This window comes from Perca flavescens, chromosome 8, assembly GCF_004354835.1.
Source record: "Perca flavescens isolate YP-PL-M2 chromosome 8, PFLA_1.0, whole genome shotgun sequence".
Lineage (NCBI taxonomy): Eukaryota > Metazoa > Chordata > Actinopteri > Perciformes > Percidae > Perca > Perca flavescens.
In genome coordinates, this window is record NC_041338.1 from 2,871,915 (window position 1) to 2,894,496 (window position 22,582).

General features: G+C 39.7%; 1 protein-coding gene across 3 annotated transcripts in view; it reads right to left on the reverse strand.

Annotated features, from left to right (window-relative positions):
* Positions 1-12,400: 12,400 nt before the first annotated feature.
* Positions 12,401-22,582, reverse strand: part of agbl1 (AGBL carboxypeptidase 1) — a 111,305-nt gene continuing 101,123 nt past the window's right edge. For all 3 annotated transcript variants that reach the window (XM_028585824.1, XM_028585826.1, XM_028585825.1), the window contains exon 27: positions 12,401-13,744. In XM_028585824.1, the coding sequence (XP_028441625.1) occupies positions 13,447-13,744 (298 nt within the window). In that variant the 3' untranslated portion in view covers positions 12,401-13,446. The remainder of the gene's footprint in view (positions 13,745-22,582) is intronic.

Sequence of the window (22,582 nt, forward strand, 5' to 3'; positions counted from 1 at the left end):
TCCTGAGGCCAACTTCTTTTTAACATCTTCCATCGTTGCGCTCTGAGCGCTCAATGCACTGCGGCATGCAGTCTGCCTGATATGCACGTGTTTCTGCACACAGGAAGACGGATGTTAGGTTAATATTTTAAATGTATTTTAATCACAAAAACGAACATTTGCATCAAGTGAGACAGGCCCATTGCATAATTTTACAAGTTTAAAATTTTAAATGTCCAATGCCTTAAGCAGTCTACACACCGGGACGAATATCGGCACGCGTTATTCGCCAGCGTTTTTCAACGCGTTTTTTGTGTTCACACCCAAGCGATTTTCGCTGACGATGACCCATGTGAACATACAAATTCATTCCCTGACATTAGATGGCGCTTAATGTAAAACAGAAAAAACTTTACGCTTCTGACACTCGCTTGTCACTCAGAATAAGAGAGCAAGTATTTACTTTTCAAAATCATACAAAGAAAACATGGATATTTCAACACCAGTAGCTCCAGCTCCAGCGATGAAGAAATTATTGTTCTGTTGAATGAGGAAAGACGCCGGAAAAGACGCCGATATTGGATACATCCCATCGTCTCCGGCAGTGTAGACGCTACTTGGCGTATATCTTCTTCGCCGTTACGTATGTGTGCTCGGCAAGACCGTTTTGTGTGTTGAGCGCCCCCAAGTTGTGTTTTACTGTAACTTCAGAAGCTCCAGACACGTGAGCAAAAGCGCCAATCTCATTGGTCGGATAGTTTTTGACGCGGCGTCAAACCAAAAAAACGAACCCGAGGCGTTTTTAAAAAAATGACGCTTTTACGCGAGGCGTTTTTCGCGTCGGTGTGCACACTCACATTGGCGCCCTTTGTTTAGTCACGAGGCGTTAAACGTCGGCGAATATAGTGCGCGAAATTCGTCCCGGTGTGAACAGGCCTTTAGGCTACCACGCTGATGTGACCATCCGAGCCTGGCCCGAACCCGTCCATCATTTCTAAATATCCGTCGGGTATCCCAGCCTTAGAGCACTATGTTCGGTCCCAGCCAATCATGCACTCTCCAAGCTGCTTCAAATGCTAGAAACTGTGTTGAAATATAAAGTTTTTTGTATTGGAAGTACACTGATTACAGGCACAGCACAGTTCATGAATAGTTTAAGAGAGATGTCTCCCAGATACATGTGCCCCATCTAGTAGAACCAAGGCTCTACAATATCCCTCAGTGTGGTTAAATCTGTTACCTACAGGATTCAGAGGGAGGAAAGAAAAGGAGATGGTGAAATAATCAATTAGCTTTTTCCTCATTTGGCAGCAAGCACATAAATGTGGAAGAACATGTGGAAGAAGAAAGTGTGACACACATGAGCTGCCTCGAGAAGACGGAGGAGGAGATGAGGAAAGAAGAATTCAAGCCAATGGGTTTTATGGTAATAATAATGAAAAATATACTAATTGCCTGTATAATCTGGGGCTGGCAGTTAGTGAACATTACAAACACTCAACAATGCAATGAAATTAAAGATGGCGTCATTATAGCTTATGGTTAAAAGGCTTAAAAGCACATTTTTTTGGAGCCATGCAGGTATGCAGGAGAGATGGACAGTGCTGAGAGAGAAAATTGGAAGTTGAGGTGTGAAAAGGAGAAGGAAGCATCTAGAGGAAAGACTGACTGTGAGAGAAACAGGAAGGAGGAGATCAGAGAGGAGGAACCAGCAAGAATTGTGCAAAAGAAAAGTGGTCTGAGGAAAGAGAGAGCAGGGGAGAGGAAGAGAATAATTCCTGAGGCAGCTGGATGCCACAGCTTATTTCCGACTGTCTGTCGGCTGAGCCAATGAAACATGAAATTGAATTATCTTCTCTATAAGTTACAAAGTCAACGGAGCTGAGAGGGGTTCCGGATGGAAGAGGGAGGGGAGGGGATGGAGAAAGGAGAAAATTGGAGGAAGAGGAACTGGAGAGAAAAGATAGAGGACGGAAAGAGTGAAGAGGAGAAAGAGGAATAGATAAACTCTCTTTTGTCACTCTCTCCCACAGAATTGTTGATCCACTGGCTATTTCCATCTGTCCAACTTAGCTCTAAGTAATATTTCATGTGTAATAGTGATCTTCAGAGTCATACGTCATGTGGACAGAAAATCAGACCTAACAGGCAGAGCTTGAAATGACTATTAGCATGGAGGCGGATCATATGGGGAACATACACGATGGGGCTACTGTGAAGCAGAAAATGAAAATCTGGAAGCATGGAAAACTGTCTCAATGTAGGATCAGCTGCACTGCTGAAAGTCTGTTGAAATCATCAAATTGCAAACACTGTATTGTAACCATTTGTATTCTGTCTGTTCCACTCTGGTTCATATTCAGTGATTTACTGTATTTACATGTTCTCTCCATTTTGCTCGTCACCTTCTCGCTCAAGTGTGTTGTGTTGCTGCATTTATTAGTGTTGTTGGCCTCATTACGGTCATGACCGAAAGAACGAGATCCAGGGTACAAGCGGCCGAAATGGGTTTCCTCAGGAGGGTGGCTGGCGTCTTCCTTAGAGATAGGGTGAGAAGCTCAGTCATCCGTGAGGAACTCGGATGAGTTGAAAGGAGCATCTGGTAAGGATGCCCCCTGGGCGACTCCCTAGGGAGGTGTTCCAGGCAGCTGGGAGGAGGCCTTGGGGAAGACCCAGGACTAGGTGGAGGGATTATATCTCCAACCTGGCCTGGGAACGCCTCCGGAGTCCCCAGTCAGAGCTGGTTAATGTGGCTCAGGAAAGGGAAGTTTGGGGTCCTCTGCTGGAGCTGCTGCCCCCGCAACCCGAACCCGGATAAGCGTACGAAGATGGATGGATGGATGGATGGTTGGCTTCATTAGGGGTCCAACCCCGAGGGGGCTGTGAATGCGTTTCCCAGATCCAGCAGAGCTCAATGAATGTAAATGGGAAATTTGCTATTGCAGTTTCTCGGCCACAGTAAATGCTATCAACATGAAACTTGAGATGCTTGTTTGTCATAACCTTTTTTCGATTTTGGGGCATCAATTTAGGACCCAGTGCGACCAAAGCTGCTTTTTCAGCAGCTGCACGCATGTTTGGAGAGAGTTACTGTAATGATGTGATCAGAATCCAAATTTATCTTAGCCTAATTAAATCATATTCGAGCAGCTTACTGCCCAAAACACCAGGCATGAGAGCAGCACAATAGTGCTGCATATACACCACCCAGTTGTCCCACGAACATAAAGAATCTTCTATTTTTTTATTTTTTTTACAGTGAAACACGAGAGCATAGAGGATGTTCTGAAATAGGTAAAAAATAACATTCACATTGAACATTATTTTGGGTAGTAAAAATGTTTTTGCAAAGCCACTCAGCTGATGTGATTGATAACAGTAGAAGCCACAAAGACCTAATTTGTGGATGTAAAATTAGAATATTACCCTGATCACATTGATAACATTGATCACATTGTTTTATGGATGCCTCTGATTTTAAATGAATGTTTATCTGTGTGGACCCCAGGAAGACTTGCAGCCACTTTTGATGGGAATCTAAACACAGAATGAAGAAAGCAGTGCAGGTACATCAGTACATCAGTACATAAATTCAGCACAATCAACAGCTCAAATAAAAACATTTTAGAATGGCAAAACTTGCAGATTACTGAATCACAATAGCTGATCAAGTGATGCTGGGGCCAAAAATGGTATCCTATCCATATTCTTTTGAACATGTCCACCAGCTTAGCTGGCGTGGGTCAGAAGAACATAGACAAGAAATAAACAAGTGAAAGGCATTAACCACATTTTATGCTTACTGTTCACGCTTCTGTTCATAAAGTGAAGTTCCTGCTCTATAAGTGAATTAACTGGTGTATTCCTTTATCAAACACAAGTTCTCTTTTCATATATAAAGCAGAGAGACTGGATGAAAGACTCCAATCTTAATATTTCCTGAAGGAGGCCTTTTCTTCAGAGAAATGTTTGAAACCCAATTATAGTGATTATATACTGTGAAAACCTAATGGCTGGTGGTTCAGATAAATATAGATATTTATAAACCAATATGTACGCATGTATGTAAGTTCTATGTCATGCTTTTTAAATATTATCAGTGATACACAGGTGTGCCAGTAAAGTGAGTGAAGATAACAGAAAGGTACAGACAGACACTCCCACCGTGAGACACACATCACAGCAGACGTGAAGTCAGATAGAGACACAACAAGAGAAAAGGAGACAAAGAGAGACGCTTTCAAATCAAAGTCAATTCCCTGAAAAACAAGTCAGCCTGTTTTTTCTCCCCCGAGCCATTCTGCCTTCCTGATAAGCTCGCGCTGGGCCACTTTCATTAAAAACACTGGGACTAGCCTTGTAATTATATGGCTTAATGATTAGACTGCAGCAATTTCATCTAGCTTATTCAGCTGATAGAGGAAGTTGAATAAACACTTCACCTCCCATATCTATACACACACACACACACACACACACACACACTTATACTGTTTCAACAAACATACACACACTGCCATGTCACGTATACACCTCTTCTTATATACTGTGAAAAATGTCACTTTCCATGCAATTACATGCAGAATCACAGTCATTCAATTCAATTCAATTTTATGTATAGTGTCAAATCATAACAAGAGTTATCTCAGGACACTTCACAGATAGAGTAGGTCTAGACCACACTCTATAATTTACAAAGACCCAACAATTCCAGTGATTCCCCCAAGAGCATGCATAAATGTGTAAGTGCAACAGTGGCAAGGAAAAACTCCCTTTTAGGAAGAAACCTCGGACAGAACCAGGCTCTTGGTCTGGCTCCAGGCGCGGTGTCTGACGGGGGTGTGATGAACAATGGCAATAACAGTCACAATAAAGATAATGACTAGAAGTAGTTATAATAGTTCATGGTGTCGCAGGGCACAGCAGGGCATAACAGTGTGTGGCAGGATGTTGGCCGGATGTAGCAAGTCGTAGCTGGGCATTGCAGAGCATAGCAGGGTGTAATAGGGCACAGCAGGGCGTAGAGCAGGACCACGGCGACACCTGCCACCATGATTTAGGTGCCATCCTGATCCAAGGAAACATGCTGGGCGAAAAAAAACATAAGGCCTCCGGGGAATAAGCTCCCAACCGGCTGTGACTAGTGATGTGCGATACCACTTAATTCCTATTCGATCCGATACCAAGTAATACCCGGGCTGGTATTGCTGATACCGATACCAATACCAATACTTTTTACGTATTTTATTTGTAGTGTGATAGTTTAAAGTAAAGTAAAAAAGTAGGCTGTTACCAATTCCAAAGTAGGCTATAGCTGCATAATGACAAGACAATAAACTACTCTCATATTATTTAATTATAAAGAAAATCTCAGAGACTTGTACAGTAAAACAGGTTGAAAATTACACACAAATAAAAAAATTTCCACACACAGCGTCACTGCTGTCTTTACAGCTAAAATACAGCCAGACATGACTCCTTTTGCCTGACTGTGGCTACACACGCTCCCCCGCCGTTATAGTCGAACGCTGCTGCAACTCCTCACTCCCTAACTATAGGCTTTATTGAAGAGGAGAGTTTTAAGTTTACTCTTAAAAGTGGTGATGGTGTCTGCCCCCCGAACCCAGATTGGGAGCTGGTTCCACAGGAGAGGAGCCTGATAGCTGAAAGCTCTGACTCCCATTCTACTTTTAGAGACTCTAGGAACCACAAGTAACTGCATTCTGGGAACGCAGTGCTCTAGTGGGACAATAAGGTACTATGAGCTCTTCAAGATATGATGGTGCTTGATCATTTAGAGCGTTGTAGGTCAGAAGAAGGATTTTAAATTCAATCCTGGATTTTAAAGGAAGCAAATTCAGAGAAGCTAATACAGGAAAAATGTGATCTCTTTTTTTAGTTCTTGTCAAAACACGCGCTGCAGCATTCTGGATCAGCTGGAGAGTCTTAAGGGTTTTATTTGAGCATCCAGATAATATGGAATTACAGTAGTCCAACCTGTAAGTAACAAATGCATGGACTAGTTTTTAAGCATAATTTTGAGACAGGATGTTCCTAATTTTGGCAATGTTGCGAAGGTGAAAAAAGTCTGTTCTAAAGGTGTGTTTTAAGTAGCCCTTAAAGGATATATCCTGATCAAAAATAACTCCTAGATTTCGGACAGTAGTGCTGGAGGCCAGAGAAATGCCATCCAGAGGAATTATATCTTCGGATAATAAGGTTCGGAGGTGTTTAGGGCCCAGCACAATAACTTCAGTTTTGTTTGAGTTTAACATCAGAAAATTGTAAGTCATCCATGATTTTATATCTTTAATGCATACTTGAAGTTTAGCTAACTGCCTGGTTTCGTCTGGCTTGATTGATAAGTATAATTGGGTGTCATCCGCATAACAGTGAAAGTTAATTGAGTGTATCCTAATAATATTGCCAAGAGAAAGCATATATAAGGAGAATAGAATTGGTCCAAGTACTGAGCCTTGTTGAACGCCATGGCTAACTTTAGCGTACCTGGAGGATTTATTGTTAACATTAAAAAATTGAGATCGGTCAGAAAAATAGGAATTAAATCAGCTTAGTGCGATTCCTTTAATGCCAACTAAATGTTCCAATCTCTGTAACAGGATGGTATGGTCAATAGTGTTCAATGCAGCACTAAGATCTAATAAGACAAGTACGGAGGCAAGTCCTTTGTCAGCAGCAGTTAGAAGGTCATTAGTAATTTTCACCAGTGCCGTCTCTGTGCTATGATGCATTCTAAATGCTTACTGAAAGTCCTTGAATAAACTATTACTATGTAGAAAATCACATAACTGATTAGCGACTACCTTCTCAAGGATCTTGGAGAGAAAAGGAAGGTTAGATATAGGTCTATAGTTGGCTAACACATCAGGGTCGAGGGTGTTTTTTTTCAGAAGAGGCTTTGTCACAGCTACTTTAAATGACTGCGGTACATAACCTGTTAATAAAGACATATTGATCATATCTAGTAATGAAGTGTTAACCACGGGTAACGCTTCTTTAATTAGCCTCGTTGGGATGGGGTCTAAGAGACAGGTACAGTAGATGGCTTAGCTGAAGAGACCTTTAAAATTAGTTGTTGAAGGTCTATAGGATAAAAGCAGTCAAAGTATATGTCAGGTCTTGTCGTTCTTTCTAGCAGTCTTTCGTTTTAAGGTGAACCGTTAGAAGTTGAGGGCAAAAGGTGATGAATTGTATCTCTAATTGTTTTAATTTTATCATTAAAGAAGCTCATGAAGTCATCACTACTCAGAGCTATAGGAATAGATGGCTCAATAGAGCTGTGCCTATCTGTTAGATATGTAGCCTGGCTACAGTGCTGAAAAGAAACCTTGGGTTGTTCTTATTTTCTTCTATCAGTGATGAATAATGGTCTGATCTGGCCTTTCTTAGGGCCTTCCTATAGGTCTTGCCAACCTAAACGAGATTCTTCCAGTTTGGTGGAATGCCATTTACTTTCAAGTTTTCGCGAGATTTGTTTTAATTTACGAGTTTGTGAGTTATACCAAGGTGCTAGTTTCCTTTGCTTCATCATCTTCTTTTCGAGGGGAGCAACAGAGTCTAAAGTTGTCCGTAGGCAGGCCTAAGAAACATCTAAACAATTCTCAATTTGGGACGGACTAAAGTTAAAATAAAGGTCCTCTGTTTTATTAAAGCATGGTATTGAGTTAAGTGCTGTTGGAATAGCTTCCTTAAATTTAGCTATAGCACTGTCAGATAGGCATCTAGTGTAGAAGCTTTTATCTAGTTTCGTATAGTAGGGTATTAAGAATTCGAAAGTTATTAAAAATTGGTCTGATAATAAACATCTTCAATTTCGATGCCATATGCCAGCACAAGGTCGAGGGTGTGGTTAAAACAGTGAGTGTAGAAAATGTGTGAAAAATAAAATTTACGCCAAAAAAAAAAGAAAAACTGAATCTAGTAGTGAGTTGAAAGCAATACTATTGGTGTCAACGTCCATCATTAAGAACAGGTTCTTATTTGCAATGGTGGCCTGATGAGGGCTGGAAGATGAAATACATTAGATATACATACGGTTTAAAATGACATAAAACACAATTTGAAATACAACACAGACAGCAGTGAACACGTATGCCGAGAGAACACACACAGGTACGTGGGAAAACAAAGGCTCAGGTAAATGTGCATCTTCACTCATTTTCATTATTAAGCTGTGACGACATGAAAATGCCAAAATAAAAATAAAAACAGTTAAACCTCCTCTTTCAGTCAGCAAATAACAGAAGTGCTGATCACAGCCAACATCTTGTAAGCAGTTGGGCGGTCGAGTTACTCTGAGTGTCAGCTGGTCCCAATCCTGCCATCTGTGCCCACCAATACTGTATTAGAATTACAGCCCAACTTAGTTCTCATTTCCATTATTTCTGCAGTCAGACAACAGACCGAGCAAAACAGAAGGGTTCTTATCACTGGTCATAAACACTAACCTGTGAGCAGAACTTCCGTCACTGAGACCGACATTGGCCATCAGTCGCCCTGAAACAACATCTGTTTACATTGAGGAGACAAACTTTTTTTAATGTAATTAAATTACTTAAAGCCATTACATGTAACTGGTTGCTCCACAACACTGAAAAACACATTATCAAGCATCTTGAAAAATGGAGTCCAGCCTATCAATGTGAGTGGCAAACAAGCAGAGAAAGAGAGAGAGAGAGAGAGAGAGAGAGAGAGAGAGAGAGAGAGAGAGAGAGAGAGAGAGAGAGAGATGTGCTCATTTAATTAACACACATACACCCTCCATATGCCTGCTGTTTTAATGTGTGTACATTGGTATATTGCTATGCTAAGCCTTAAGAGGGTTAGAGAGGCACCCTGGTATTGGCTGGGATTAAAGGGCTATTACACTAATAAATCACTGCAATGAGAACATGGGGTCAGCCAATTCTGGGGGAAAAGTAATCTTCTTGGGACAATATTCAATAAGTCCTTATCTGTGTGTTTTCCCACAGAGCTAACTAGCTTGATTAGCTCCATGTTGTGTCCTGGCAAATGAAGATACAGAGTGTTTGTCATACTGGGAGCTGGCGGCCAGAAAGTCCACGGCCTGTTGGCATTTCATGATAGGACCACCGAGATCAGATAGGATGGAGCTTAAACAAATTATTCTGGGCAACCTGGGTTACTGCGGCCAAACAGTAAAAGGATATCCAAATGTGGACACAGAAAGTAAGTACTTAAAGCAACCATGACCGAGGAGAAATGTCATATATTAAGGATAGTAGTCGAGAAAAATTCAAATGAAGCTTGGTGTTTCTTATCCAGAGCTTGTACATGTTTCTGTGAGCCAATCTGACGGCCACATTTTGCTTTATGATGGCTAGTGCACTAGTTGAAGGAGCTAATAGGATTTTGAATGAAAAAAAAAAAAATGTATTGATTGTTTGATCACATTGCCTATTTCTTGTCTCAAATTTTTTCAGAAACATATTTTATTGTTAAACTGTAAAATGGGAAAGTTTGCTCTGGCCAGTCAGTGGTGCTTGGCTCTGGCTCGACTTGCAGAAGCCATTAGGAGCATTTTGAGGAGACGGAGGAATATGGGGTTAACACAGAGTATCTGTCTCATGTATCAGGATATAGTTCCAGGAAATATGACGAAAAGTTTTTTTTAAAGTTACTTACTAAACCTTTAATAAAGGCACTGAGCCCAAAGAGGGAGGGTTTTAAAGATGTGATAGGGCCAGCCCAGTATCAATAAAAAACTAAAAAATGAATGAGCCGATCTGCTTGTTCAATGGGCTGGTCCCTGGGAAGATGCCCATCATGACTACTATCTACTGTTTCTTTAATTGTTCTGTTGGAAGTCCATCAACTTTATAAAAGTTCAGTACTAACTTGCACGAGTACCCCTTTAGGTCAAACGTTATTTCATGCCTGGTTCATACATGTTCATGAGGGACAGACAAAAATTATAAATTTACATAATATTTAAAAGAACATCACAGCCACAAGCCAAATTGTATTTTGACATCAGTATGTATCCATTAGAGATTTGTGTGACAGAATGATGTTCCTTTATCATATATTATTTGATTTTTGCTGTCAGGTGGTACAGGCATACCATATGATGTGTTAGCAGCTGTTAGTTTCTCTGCTTGTGGAAGGCAATGCTCTGCAGTCTGCTGCTCTGATCGAGGTGGAACACTCCCCCCTCGTGGATCATTTCCAGCCAGAGTGGGTTGAGATTATGAACTCAGAAGGTGCTTTTATATCTAAAAATACCACACTGCAGACTGGATGGTGTGACTCACCCTCCATGCTGTGTGCTCAATGGTTTGTTAGGCTATTTTTAGAGTCAGACAGTTAGTCCAGAAATCAAAAGTATATTTGAGGTTTAGTAGTATTCAGACAACTTAATCATTCTTTGTCCATTTTTAAACAACTAAAACTCTGGACTAGTATGTCTCTTTATAGAAAAAGATGAGACATGTAGGCTCGTTGGCCATGACAACAATGTGAACGGACCCAACATACCGAATAAAAAGTTATTTATTATAACAAAAAAGACTGCAAATCAAAGAGCACAAAAAGATAAGTAACAAATTATCTTAACCAAACAACAGGGTTTATAGTAGACTGGAACCTGGGCCTTTACAGCCTGTGGAACACTCGACCCAGGTGTCAAAATCTGGCTGCCCGACTGCAATCAAGGACAGGCAATTAAGTGATGCAGCGCAGCAAATACACACACAACACGGGCAGTCACAGTCTAGTTTTAGTCAAAACCAAGTTTGAGCAGTTTAATCAAGCTTAAGAAAACATCTTCCATGTCAGAACCTCTTAAATAACTGGGACTGAAAATTGGCCACAAACTGACTGATTGATACCGAATGCTGTTTTTAAGTGAGCTTTTGTCAAGGGATTTGAAGTGCTGCATCCAGACATGAAACATGATTTGCAAATGTATTTTGAAACAAAACCAGCATTGGACATATTATCAAGTATGACTAATCAGAAACATTAAAACAAAATACAGTACACTGGGCTTTTTTCCACAAAATGTACTTGGTAAAAAAAAGTATTTATCTGTACTGAAATTGGAAGGTCATTCTTGACCTCAGAAACAGTATTTAACAATCTCACCACAAGGTCCATTTACAGTAGAAGCTGTTCTGGAGCTTTCCATTGCATCACATGATCTTCCTTGGAGCGTTAGTTTTTGTTTCATAGTCTGTTTTGTCTTGTCAATATCTTGTATTCCTCATTAAAAAACATTATTGGATGTATTTATATAACAAGTTTGAATATAATATATTCATAATTTCTGTTAACAAAATGAACATGAGTAATGAAATTGATGTTTCTGAGAAGTGACGACAAAATCAACAAAACATGTTAAAAATTTTACTGAAAACAAACTTCACATCTGATCCACAAAACAAACACATTTACTCAAAGTGCCTCATATTTTCCATGAGTGTCAATAGAAATTACATGTATCTTATCAAATCTAGATCATAACACATACATTTAACTGTTACCCAAACCAAAGATCACAGCACCACCCTACACTGTATGATCTACATATGCCATGCACAAATTCATCTATCATAAAGTAGAAATACCTATTGTACACTTACAGTATCGTTTAACAAGGACTAGTGTTTGGCCAGGATTATTAATTTTAATTAATGCACCCTCCTTATCGCTGCTGAGTAAAACCCTCCTACAGAAACCCTTCAAAATGTAACTGGAGTTGTTTTCTTCTGAAGAAAAAGGTAGTTAGCATGTAGTGTGTATGTTCCTTTAGGAATGGGTTAATTCTACTTATGCTTATTTATTGGTTGCATGAGACAATCCACCCTATTAAGACTATCTTATAATGCTGCCGCGGTGACCAGTTGCTAATAAATCATTTAGAAGCTGATTACCCTCTGGGACTTTTGGAAACTGAAGCCTGTTTTTCAGCTTTAAAAAATCATGACCGCATTGTTAGCTTTCCTCAATAAGAGCCAAGTTCCACACTTCATGTGAGTTTAGGTCTGATTGAAATGGTCACTTTCTTTCAAGATTTGTACTACTACAGTATTTGTCTGTAGGAGGTCATACACGTTTTAGACTTGTGTGTTGGAAATGGTGTATCATACTGCTGATTCAACAAAGAAAAGACTTTCAAAGAGCCAATAGTCATATGAACACTCACAAATATGTGGAATGACTAAATCTTAACTCTACATCTACTTATGAGCTTTTCGTTTGCTTTCAACCTCACATCTTGATGCTCCTTGTCTATATGCCACCACCTGTTATCACATGGCTGACCATGACCAAGACCATGATGAGCAGTGGGGAAGCTCAGTGAAAAGCCGGTATTACACAGTTAATGTTATGCTGATGATCAACTAATGGGCCACTAATTTGGATGATTTATTGATTAATTAATATAATTAATTAATTAATTAATTAATTAAATTGTCATTTTTACTCAATTAATTCAATTGTAATTTTATACAACATCATCAACATTGTGCTAAGTATACAATATAAGCTAGTAATAGGTAGTGCTGGCCAAATTAAGCTTCATGAATCTTCATGAACCATTGTCTTTATTTTCTAATCCCACTAGATGGCGCTCTCTGCTCAACAAAGCACACATAATTGAGTATTTTTCTTCAAACCAAAAGCGCCATCTAGGGGGCTCATAAAATAAAGAAAATGGTTTGCTACTAGTAATAGGGGACTCATGATTAAGGCTAGCATCCGCAGCCCCTGTGTACTATCTACTCAAGGCCAGAGTTCCCGAGGCTAATCGGCTGACATCAAGTAGGGAGAATCAGGGAACCCAGTCACATGCCACCACTAGCTTTAGCAACATCGCAATCCATGTTGGTACCAATCAAGTAAAGATGAAGCAGTCAGAGATCACAAGAGAAAGCAATGTGAAGCCCTTTGTAGTCTGTTTCAATATGAGCTTAATAAATGAATCACTAATCATCTTTCTGATGTTTAACAATGACATATCAGTGTGATGATGGTTTACAGGTGCATGTGATGAAATAGTGGTAGGACTCTGTCTATAAACAGTTACAGTTGTGTGTAATGATAGCTGCTCTGGTGCTGTTGTAGCGCTTTGTCGTTCCTCTCATGTCTAACAAGCGGTGGCGCAGGCACAAGTATCCATATCCATCTCCATGACAACTTAGCAACTCCACGGACTGATCAGCTGGAGACGAATGCTCCACAAAAAGCCAGTGAGTGAACCAAAATTGTTCTATTAAGCCAGACTTTAGTGTAGAGTATTGTTTTCCTTCTCTAAAGCCTGTATTTAAGGTCACACTTTAATACTTATGTGTTATCCATTCATAGTTTAGTTTGTGTGTCATTCTTTTCTTTCGAATGCACCTGTTGAGCTCCAAGGAGGAAAGCTTACAATGATAGAAGACCTTTTAGAGAAGAACTGTAGAAAAATGTAGAAATATCCCTTTAACTTATGATTTGTCCATTCATGCCCACACCATTTCTCTTCTCACCGAGGGCCTCGCTGGAGGCCTGTCTCATCGGGTGAGGGAAGAGACGGCTCTTCATGCTCAAGTGCTGCAACTGGCCAACGCTGCCTCGTCCATGTCTTGCTCTCCTGTGTCCTTCATTACCCTCGTCCTCTTCGTCGCTACTGGCCATATTGCTGTTGACATCTGAATCCAGATCAGTGCCTTTGAGTGCGGGACAGTCTGTGGAATACTCAATCTCCTCAACACATGGAGGCTCATCGTCTTCAAAACAGCTACATGAGAGAAGAGGAGAGTTATGTTACGTTAAGTAGTGCTCACTAAAACATGCTGTGTGAATACTCTTCTTTCCTCAGAAAATATTAGCAATAATGAGGTGAAGAGTTATTTATTCCATGTAGACATCCATTAGCAGTTTCCTTGTTTCTTTCTTGGCGCGTCATAGGAATGTCTGACAACACTTTCTGAGACTCTACATCCTGTTTCTCCTGTTTGTATTCTTTGAGTTTTATGGCTCCCACTTTGAAAACAAAGAATTGAAAGGAAGAGGAAAGACATTTCACTTATAGTGTTAATAGTCTGGAATGTGTAAGACTTTTTATACTATTAACTATGACATGCATGTTAAAGTGAGATAGCACACATGCTATTGGCTTATTGGTCTAGGGGTATGATTCTGGCTTTGGACAAGGGTTCAAATCTCCAACGAGTCCTCAGAGGTGAAAAAAAGTTTTTAGCTGTCCCCCACCTTTGTCTTCTGCCGACATTTTGACATGGCACAGTAGAAAAAGGGTTAACGGGGGTAAACGTGTACATAATAAAATGAATGATGGCTGAATTCCATTTAGCTGCTTGAGTTTCAGGCTCCTGGTGTTGTTCATGCTGGTTTTCCAGTAAAACCCCAGTCTACAGCCATGCTAGGGATGCTTTTTAAGCTAAATGCTAACATCAGCGTGCTGACAATGCTCACAATAACAATGTTAACATGGCAGGTTGAATAGTTCTTTCAATAATTAAAAATCCATTTGACTTGTCTTAGGGAATGAGCAGTAACTCCTGCTGCAGTAGTTCAAACATAAACTGAAATATCATTAAGTCAAAAATAATGTCTTAATGATTTTTATTATTAGAAGAAAAGACAACTTTCTGAAGGGGCCTGTAGGTGTACCAGAGACGTTGTTTGGCCTATTTTAGGGGTGTTGAAGCTGTTCCTAAGCCCCCCTAAGAACAACAAGAAAAATTAGATTTTTATTTTTTTACAGTGCACCCTGTATCACTAACTACAGTGAATCAATCTTCCTTCACCATTCATCTGTGTGTGTCGATGTGTAGTGTGTCTGTTTTAATTCTTTTTTACAACTGTCAGCTGGTCGAAATGGCAGTGTTAGAGGCACAAAATATCTATATCCAGCTACAAAATAGCCGAAAAGTCGGAAGTTAGACAGAAGTACAGAGAGTCGTTGTGCTATCAAGATGATGCACCATCTCGTTGCATTGGTGTGAACTGCACACACACACGCACACACACCGATACGCACACAGATGAATGGTGAAGGAAGATTAAATAGCTACACGTAGTGAGTGATACAGAGTGAAATTGTAAGTTGTTTTTAATGACCTGCTTACCTTTAGCTACGTTTTCTTGAGGTAAAGGAAAGGGGATATTTTGGATCGCCATGGAAAACTATAGTCTAGCTAGAGTGAATGAGCGAAATACAAGAAATAGTTAAGCTAGAAAGCTATCCACAGCTCTTTATTCATTGCCAATAATATAGCGCTATAATACAGCATCTCTATAGTATTCTAAAACAATATCAGTCCCCATAGAACGTTGTTGTCACTGAAAACTAAATGTCATAGGGTCCCTTATTAATGCTATTGTACCGTTGTATCCTTCAATTCACTGAGCAGATGGATACTGGAAGATATTTTAGCAGAGAGAGAGAGAAGCAGGAGATTGGCAGGGCAGTTGATTCTGATTGAGGTCAGTAGTGGTCTACAGCTCTAAGGAAATGTGTGTGTGGGGGGGGGGGTTGTTTTCTTCTAACAATAAGCATGTGTTGGCAGGTCTAGGCTAAATAACTAAATAATTTAATTATATTTACTATATAGGCTATATTCTATTCATTGGCTGTGATAAATTAAATAAATATGTAGATGTAACCTAAATGTGACTAGGCTAAACATGAGCATATGCCCACAGACACACATGTGAAAATAAAATGAAAGCAACCCTACATACAGTACATACATACAGTAATCGTTACTCCAAATCTTTGATTCCTTCCGCCATCAGGTTATTATATTTAGACAGTAGCCTCTTTAAATGTGATCCTTATCAATAGCTTTATCAATATCAATAATTGTTGATTTATATCATACATTGTATACATCATTTGGCAGAATAAATTATCTTTATTTGAGAAACGCTCAAACTCCAAATTTCACTATGACCTTAAAATTCTGGTTCTTGGGTTATAATGTATGCAAGCCAAACTACACAGCGAAATTACACTCTGATTGAACCAATCTACAGCGCAGTTACAGTAAGTAGTGTAATTAAATAGCATTCTTTGTACAACTTATCTTATAGAGAGAGGAATTAGATATAGTATGCTATTACTTTATCACACATTTACATGAGCAGACAGATAGCATTTAAGTCATGCTTACAGAAGAACTCATCAGGAGCAAAGTCTGGCCTAACTAAATTCCCCCATGCCGCTTTGGTGTGTATATAAAAGCTAACATTACAGTAACTTTTGTTGAACATAGTAGAAATGGAAGAAGAGGATATGTCTGTCACTTTTTACTTGTTAACATCTTGGTTTCTTGACTGGTTGTTGACATAAGTGTAGCTCTAAAACAGTAACAAAAGATGTAAGTGCAAAAGATTTTGAAAACGCAAGTTACAAATACCCTGGGGGCTAAGCACCCCCTGTCTTTAAATCCTAGTGACGTCCCTGAGGTAATATCAAACATCCCTTTTGGGTACTGGTTCTTTCTCTGAGGAAAGCAGGGCATATGACTTACAGAACACATGTTCATGGTCTAGCAGAAGACAAACATACAGTTCAACTGCAGCTGGACTTTAAATGTTGCCTCATAGCAGCTGTATGAAACTATCATAAACTATACCACTGGTTTTTACACTGGGTGAACTATTCAGAACCAAAATGGTATGTTTGTATTCCATCCAACTGAAATATTATACATGTCTGTTACATTATTCTCTACATATTTCTCCTGAACTCAACCTGCCATATCTTTGGACACTTTTGGGACCTCAGTTAGAATTTTAAAATTAATTGTGTGGGTCTGAACAAAGCTGCATCTGTAATGATGGACACTTAAACACATCTAACAACGTGCTGCATAGTTTTTGAATATATTTAATGTTCAGGGTCTGTCTCTTCACACAGTGAGACCTTGAGCTCAGCTTCAATCACTGGGATTGGCAGCTGACAGAAAACCCCGGTAACAAGTAATCTGATTACACACACACACACACACACACACACACACACACACACACACACACACACACACACACACACACGCACACGCACACACACACACACACACACACACACACACACACACACACACACACACACACAAGGATGCTGGGAGAGCATGTAAAGACACACTGGGACTCTGTTGGGACAGAGAGGATGTGACACGCACACTGATCTTCATCTTAACGTGAGAGAGACAGAGAAAGAGAGAGGGAGAAAACAGAGAGTGGAAGGAAAGAGGGATGCAGAGAGGGGGGAGAGAAAAAGGAAGAGAGGAGAGAGACTGACAGAGCAGGAGTGAAAGAGACAGAAGGGACAGAGAGTGTATGTCTAGCATACTGATGACAGCAACTCATTGTTTGTGTGTGTGTGTGTGTGTGTGTGTGCTGGGAATGGCAATGAAGCTTGTCTACAGAATGAGTCAGTACAATGCAAATGGTGATTCTCTGAAGGCAGCTTTGTTTACACTCTGATTTATTGGATTGGATTGATATTTTTTTCCATTATAAATTCCTTCTCTGAGCTGTGATATCAGAGCCAGCAGTGTGTGAATGCTGTGCCTTAGCTGGAAATGAAGTGACACGGAGAAGAGTGTTCCAGAAAACTTTCCTCTGTGTCAATAAAGAAGTCTTAATTTGATGTTGGTGGTTTGAGATGCTCGGGAGACGCACATCTTTAAAGGTCCCATGACATGGTGCTCTTTGGATGCTTTTATATAGGCCTTAGTTTTCATGCCATAGGACCTTTAAGTAGAATTTTCACGTATCTGTACTTTACTTTCTTTTTATATTTCCAGAAACTTTTTCTTTTACTCCACTACATTTCCCTTCAGCAACATAATTGTTAGTTTAGTCAGTTTGTCTTCAGGTAAACGGCATTTTTGGAGAGTATCTGGGCCTAATGGAACACTGCAGGAAGGTAAGGGGTCACATTATGGCTCATCCTATGGGGAGCATGAATATCCACAGCACATTTCAGAAACAGCAGCCATCCAACCAAAAGAAAAGCACATCCCTCACCCTAAAACAAAAAAGCAGCATAGAGATAACAAATTCTACGGACAGAAAGCTTTGTTGACCACATAAGGGTCCATGGCATTATCCACAATTCAATTCAATTGTATTTATAGTATCAGATCCTAACAGAAGTTATCTCAGGACACAATTTCCACAAGAGCAAGCATTTGGTGTAAGTATTGACAGCCTCAAATCTGGGGTAGGTACTTTATTTTTGGCGTCGTTGGGCAAAGATTCAATTAAAATTATTTCAGCGAATTGTAATTCAAGTGGTCTGAGTGCCTACAGGTCAGCTGGGACATGGCACACAAGTATGAGTCTGCTACAAGAGAGCAGAGTAGCTGCATGGAGTGGCACCAGCTGAGAAGGCCCAGAGTGACTGCCTCTCACTTTAGGGAGGTGTGTCATGTCAGTGAAAAATCTGAAGATGGACTTGTTCACAGAATTCTGCAAGGAACTTGTCAAACAGCAGCAATGCGGAGAGGGCTAGAGCTTGAGGCTAATGCAATTTGGGGATACTGCCAAACAAAACGTGTAAATCACTACCCCTGTGGATTTGTAATCCACCCTGACGCTCTCTGGTTGGGGGCGTCTCCAGACGGATTTGTTTTTGATCCTTCGGAGTCTGTACAGTTTGGGCTTATAGAAATGAAATGCCCCAACCTAAAAAGTTATGTAGACTGTACTTACCTTAAAATGAAATCTGGCAATTTGGAACTAAAGAAATCACATGCATATTACTGGCAGGTACAGGGTCAGATGCTCATTACCGGTTTGACATGGTGTGATTTTGTCATTTCGGCTGAAGACGACCTGCTGATTCAGCGGATTTACAGGGACAATGATGTATGCAAAGTCATCAGAGAAAAAATGGACCGTTTTTATTTCTATGTTTACATGGCAAAATGCATGTAAAGTGTCTGTCCCAGACAAAAAATATAATTCCATCCATACGACGTAACGCGGTACAGGGGATCTGGGCATGGATGTATTATAAGAATGGATGTGGGCCTCATAGAAACAGATGGGGCGGGGTTTCACTTGACATTTCCCAGCATCCTTAACCCTGTGATGTTTTGTATTATTGTCTCCTTATGTGTGCCACATTTTACACAAACAGGAGAGATAGAGGCATCTAATTTATTTATTTTTGATTTAGTGTAGTATATTTGTCATGAGCTTATATTGTATGAGACGCAGATTCTCATTGGTGGTAATGGTGTTGGTTATATTAGGGCAATCTTTTCCTGATTATATCAGTTATTTATTTGAAGTTCTTTGTTCCAACCCTCATATATTTGTTTTGAGAAAATAATTAGCCGCCCGTGCTTCTATAAGGTGTTTATACACTTTCCCTATTAATATCTTGTTTTCTCCTGAGTTTAGGAATAGCCTCTGAGTAGCTGAGGGTTCTGTAGTCCTATTATAGTTTAGATCAAATTTATCTGTGATCCTGCTCTTTAACTGAATATATCTAAAAATGTCCTTATTAGTAAAATTAATTATATTACCAATTGTTCATATGGCTTTATACTGATATGATAAATAATATCTCTAATAGTTGCCATTAGTTGTCATTGTCATTGACTCTGTTTTATATAGCAAATGTTACTAATGTATAGCTTTTGTCCTTTTTATTGTAATTTCTCCCTGCCAAATGGACTACAGATGGAAATTAGCCTTGGGCTACAATCTGGCACTTTTACATGTACTGCTGTACACGTTCATTGTCATTGTCCTGAAATAATTAAATTAAATAAATAAATTCCATGATCTCCACTGTAGGGTGATTGATGGGTTATTCCACAAGCGTTTGAAACATTCATTTCTATCCCTAGAATATGTTTTAATCTGCCCCATGTTCTTAATGTGCTATTTGTGACAAAACTAACATTTTTAATTTTCCGCTTCGTAAATCAACCCTGTGATGTTGTCAACTTCATACAGAAAATCTCCAAACGTAATTAATAGTATGGAGCTACAGGTGTAAGGCAACACTTAATGAATACATACACACTTAAACTGTAATATATTAAAACGTGATGAATAATTTTGTAAACCCATAACCACCAGTCCAAAATCCATGTAAAGTGTCTGTCCCATACTATAAATACCAGCAATTAATTGTTATTTTCTTGTCATTTTAATAAAGTAAAACAAGTTATTACCTCTATAATAAAAACAGATAACCACATAAATGATATCTCCAACCTGGCCTGGGAACGCCTCGGGATCCCCCAGTCGGAGCTGGTTAATGTTGCTCGGGAAAGGGAAGTTTGGGGTCCCCTGCTGGAGCTGCTCCTCCCGCGACCCGACACCGGATAAGCGGACGAAGATGGATGGATGGATGGATAACCACATAAAATCATGAATGTCAAATTTATTAAAGACCTGTAAGATATTCTTATATTCACAATATGTTACTGTAAGTTAACACTAATACAATTTTGGATTGCCAGTTATTTTTTTTAAAGTGACCTGTAGTAGTTATACAGGTTTGTGATGTTATTAGGTATTGCACAGTGCTTACAATTATACATTGTGATACAGCGGCATAACCATGGACTACATAACGTTACCTGAGTTTAGGGATTCCTCTGACAACCCGACACAATAATAATAATAATAATAATAATAATAATAATAATAATAATAATAATAATAATAATAATAATAATAATAATAATAATAATACATTTTATTTAAAGGCGCCTTTCTCGGCACTCAAGGACACCGTACAGGGTTATAAAAGACAAAGCAGTAAAAAAAAAATAGCACACAAGACATGCACACAAGTAAAGCTGTAAGTGCAGTTTCCTTGCTATCAAAGTTGACATTTCATTTCAAGCACAACTAAAAATAGAGCAGTGTGAAATCAGTTTTTGTAAAAAACATTTCAAACTTCGTTTGCCCATGTCTTCATTAGGGGTCCATTTTGGAAATTTCAGAGAAGACAGGCTACTGTAAATATCTGATTAATGCTCCCGGTTATGGACAGGGGGATGGTGGTGTTGAACAGTTTGTTCTCTTTGACTCTTCTGATCATCCTTTCTATGTGCACCCTCAGCCGAGCTATGGATTGGGTCTGTAGGACATCCTCCTCTGGCATCTGGGCCCTCTGAGTGACAAAAGCTGGACGATAAACAGTCCCACGTACCAGGTCATCAACCAGGAATCCTTTGTCAACCATAATGGCCATCTCGGGGGTTAAAAGGGATGTAATTCCTGACTGGCGAAACACTTTCTTTGTCGCTCATGGAGCCCTCAAAGAGGGTAGATACAAATGTAAGCGCTCCATGAGGGGACATGCCTACCATGGCCTTGAAGGTGCAGTGTGACTTGTAGGTTGAGAAAACCTCACTCTGCAGCAGGAGAGAAGAGGGTGTCTGACATCTAAGTTCGGTGCAGTCAACGATTACTTGGGTGTTGCTGTATCTGCCATTAAACTCAGGAGGTAGACAGGTCTTCACAGCTGCAGGGGACATCCAAAAACAGATCGAGCCCAACAGGGAGTACAGAAAGTTGGCCCAAGTGACTATGATACGGCCTACTGTTGTTCTGTGGATGTTGAAGCGATGAGACAGTTCCCTTTGGGTAGAACCAGTTGACAGGTAAGTCAAGAAAAGGAACAACTCATCTATTGGCAGCAGTTTCTAGTGGGTGAGAAAAGTGCAAGGATTTAGTTCAGACTAAATGTCAGTGTGCTTGTGTACAGTGGTGCTGAATAAAAAGAGGAATAAAAAAAATTGCCTCAATTAAATTTTTTGGGGAAAAATCCAACCTTTAAAACGACAATTTTCTTTGTGTGTGAATTAAAAAAAATAATGCATTTTTTATTCCTCTTTTTAGTCAACTTTAGCATGGGTTCATAAACTTATGAGCAGCACTGTATGTACATGTGATGGCGGGGTAGGTATACTTACAGTTGGTCTGGTCATAGGGCTCTGAGTGACTGTGCTAATGTCGCATGCTTTCCTGGCTCTGCTGGTCACTCTGATCATTTTTGATGTTGCAGACTCAATCAGGCTCCAAAACGCCATCAGGTGCGTGTAGGATGGGAACCTAATTAGGGTATGGCAATTAGAGTAAGTTTACTTAGACTATAATGAAATTAAAATAAAAAAAATTGTGGTGTTTTGGGTTATCAACAATACACTGAATCAGAAAGTCTATTTAGCTTCTAGCGAATCATACATACAGCTTAACAACATACATAGTGTTTAGTAACACAAATCGATTGACTTGAGAGGAGAGTTTAAGCCTACAGAGTTGTGAGGTTTTAAGAGGATTTGGAAGTTAATCTAATTAAGGAATTAATCTTCACCAGTTACACTATGTGACAAATGTGCTATAGTAGCATAACCTCCTGTAGCCTATATAGATTAAGTTATGTAACTGTGTGCTTCACATGTTTTACACAAACATATGTGGCATCAAAGCCGGTTCAACTTTGACAATCGCTGAAGGCTATAGATAGTTGTCTTACCTGGTGTAAAATCGTATGTCTTCTGGAGAAGAGGCAAATCAGGCTCCGGACTTGGTGGTCTTGCCCGTCGCTCCCAAACACCGGGTCGTTCCT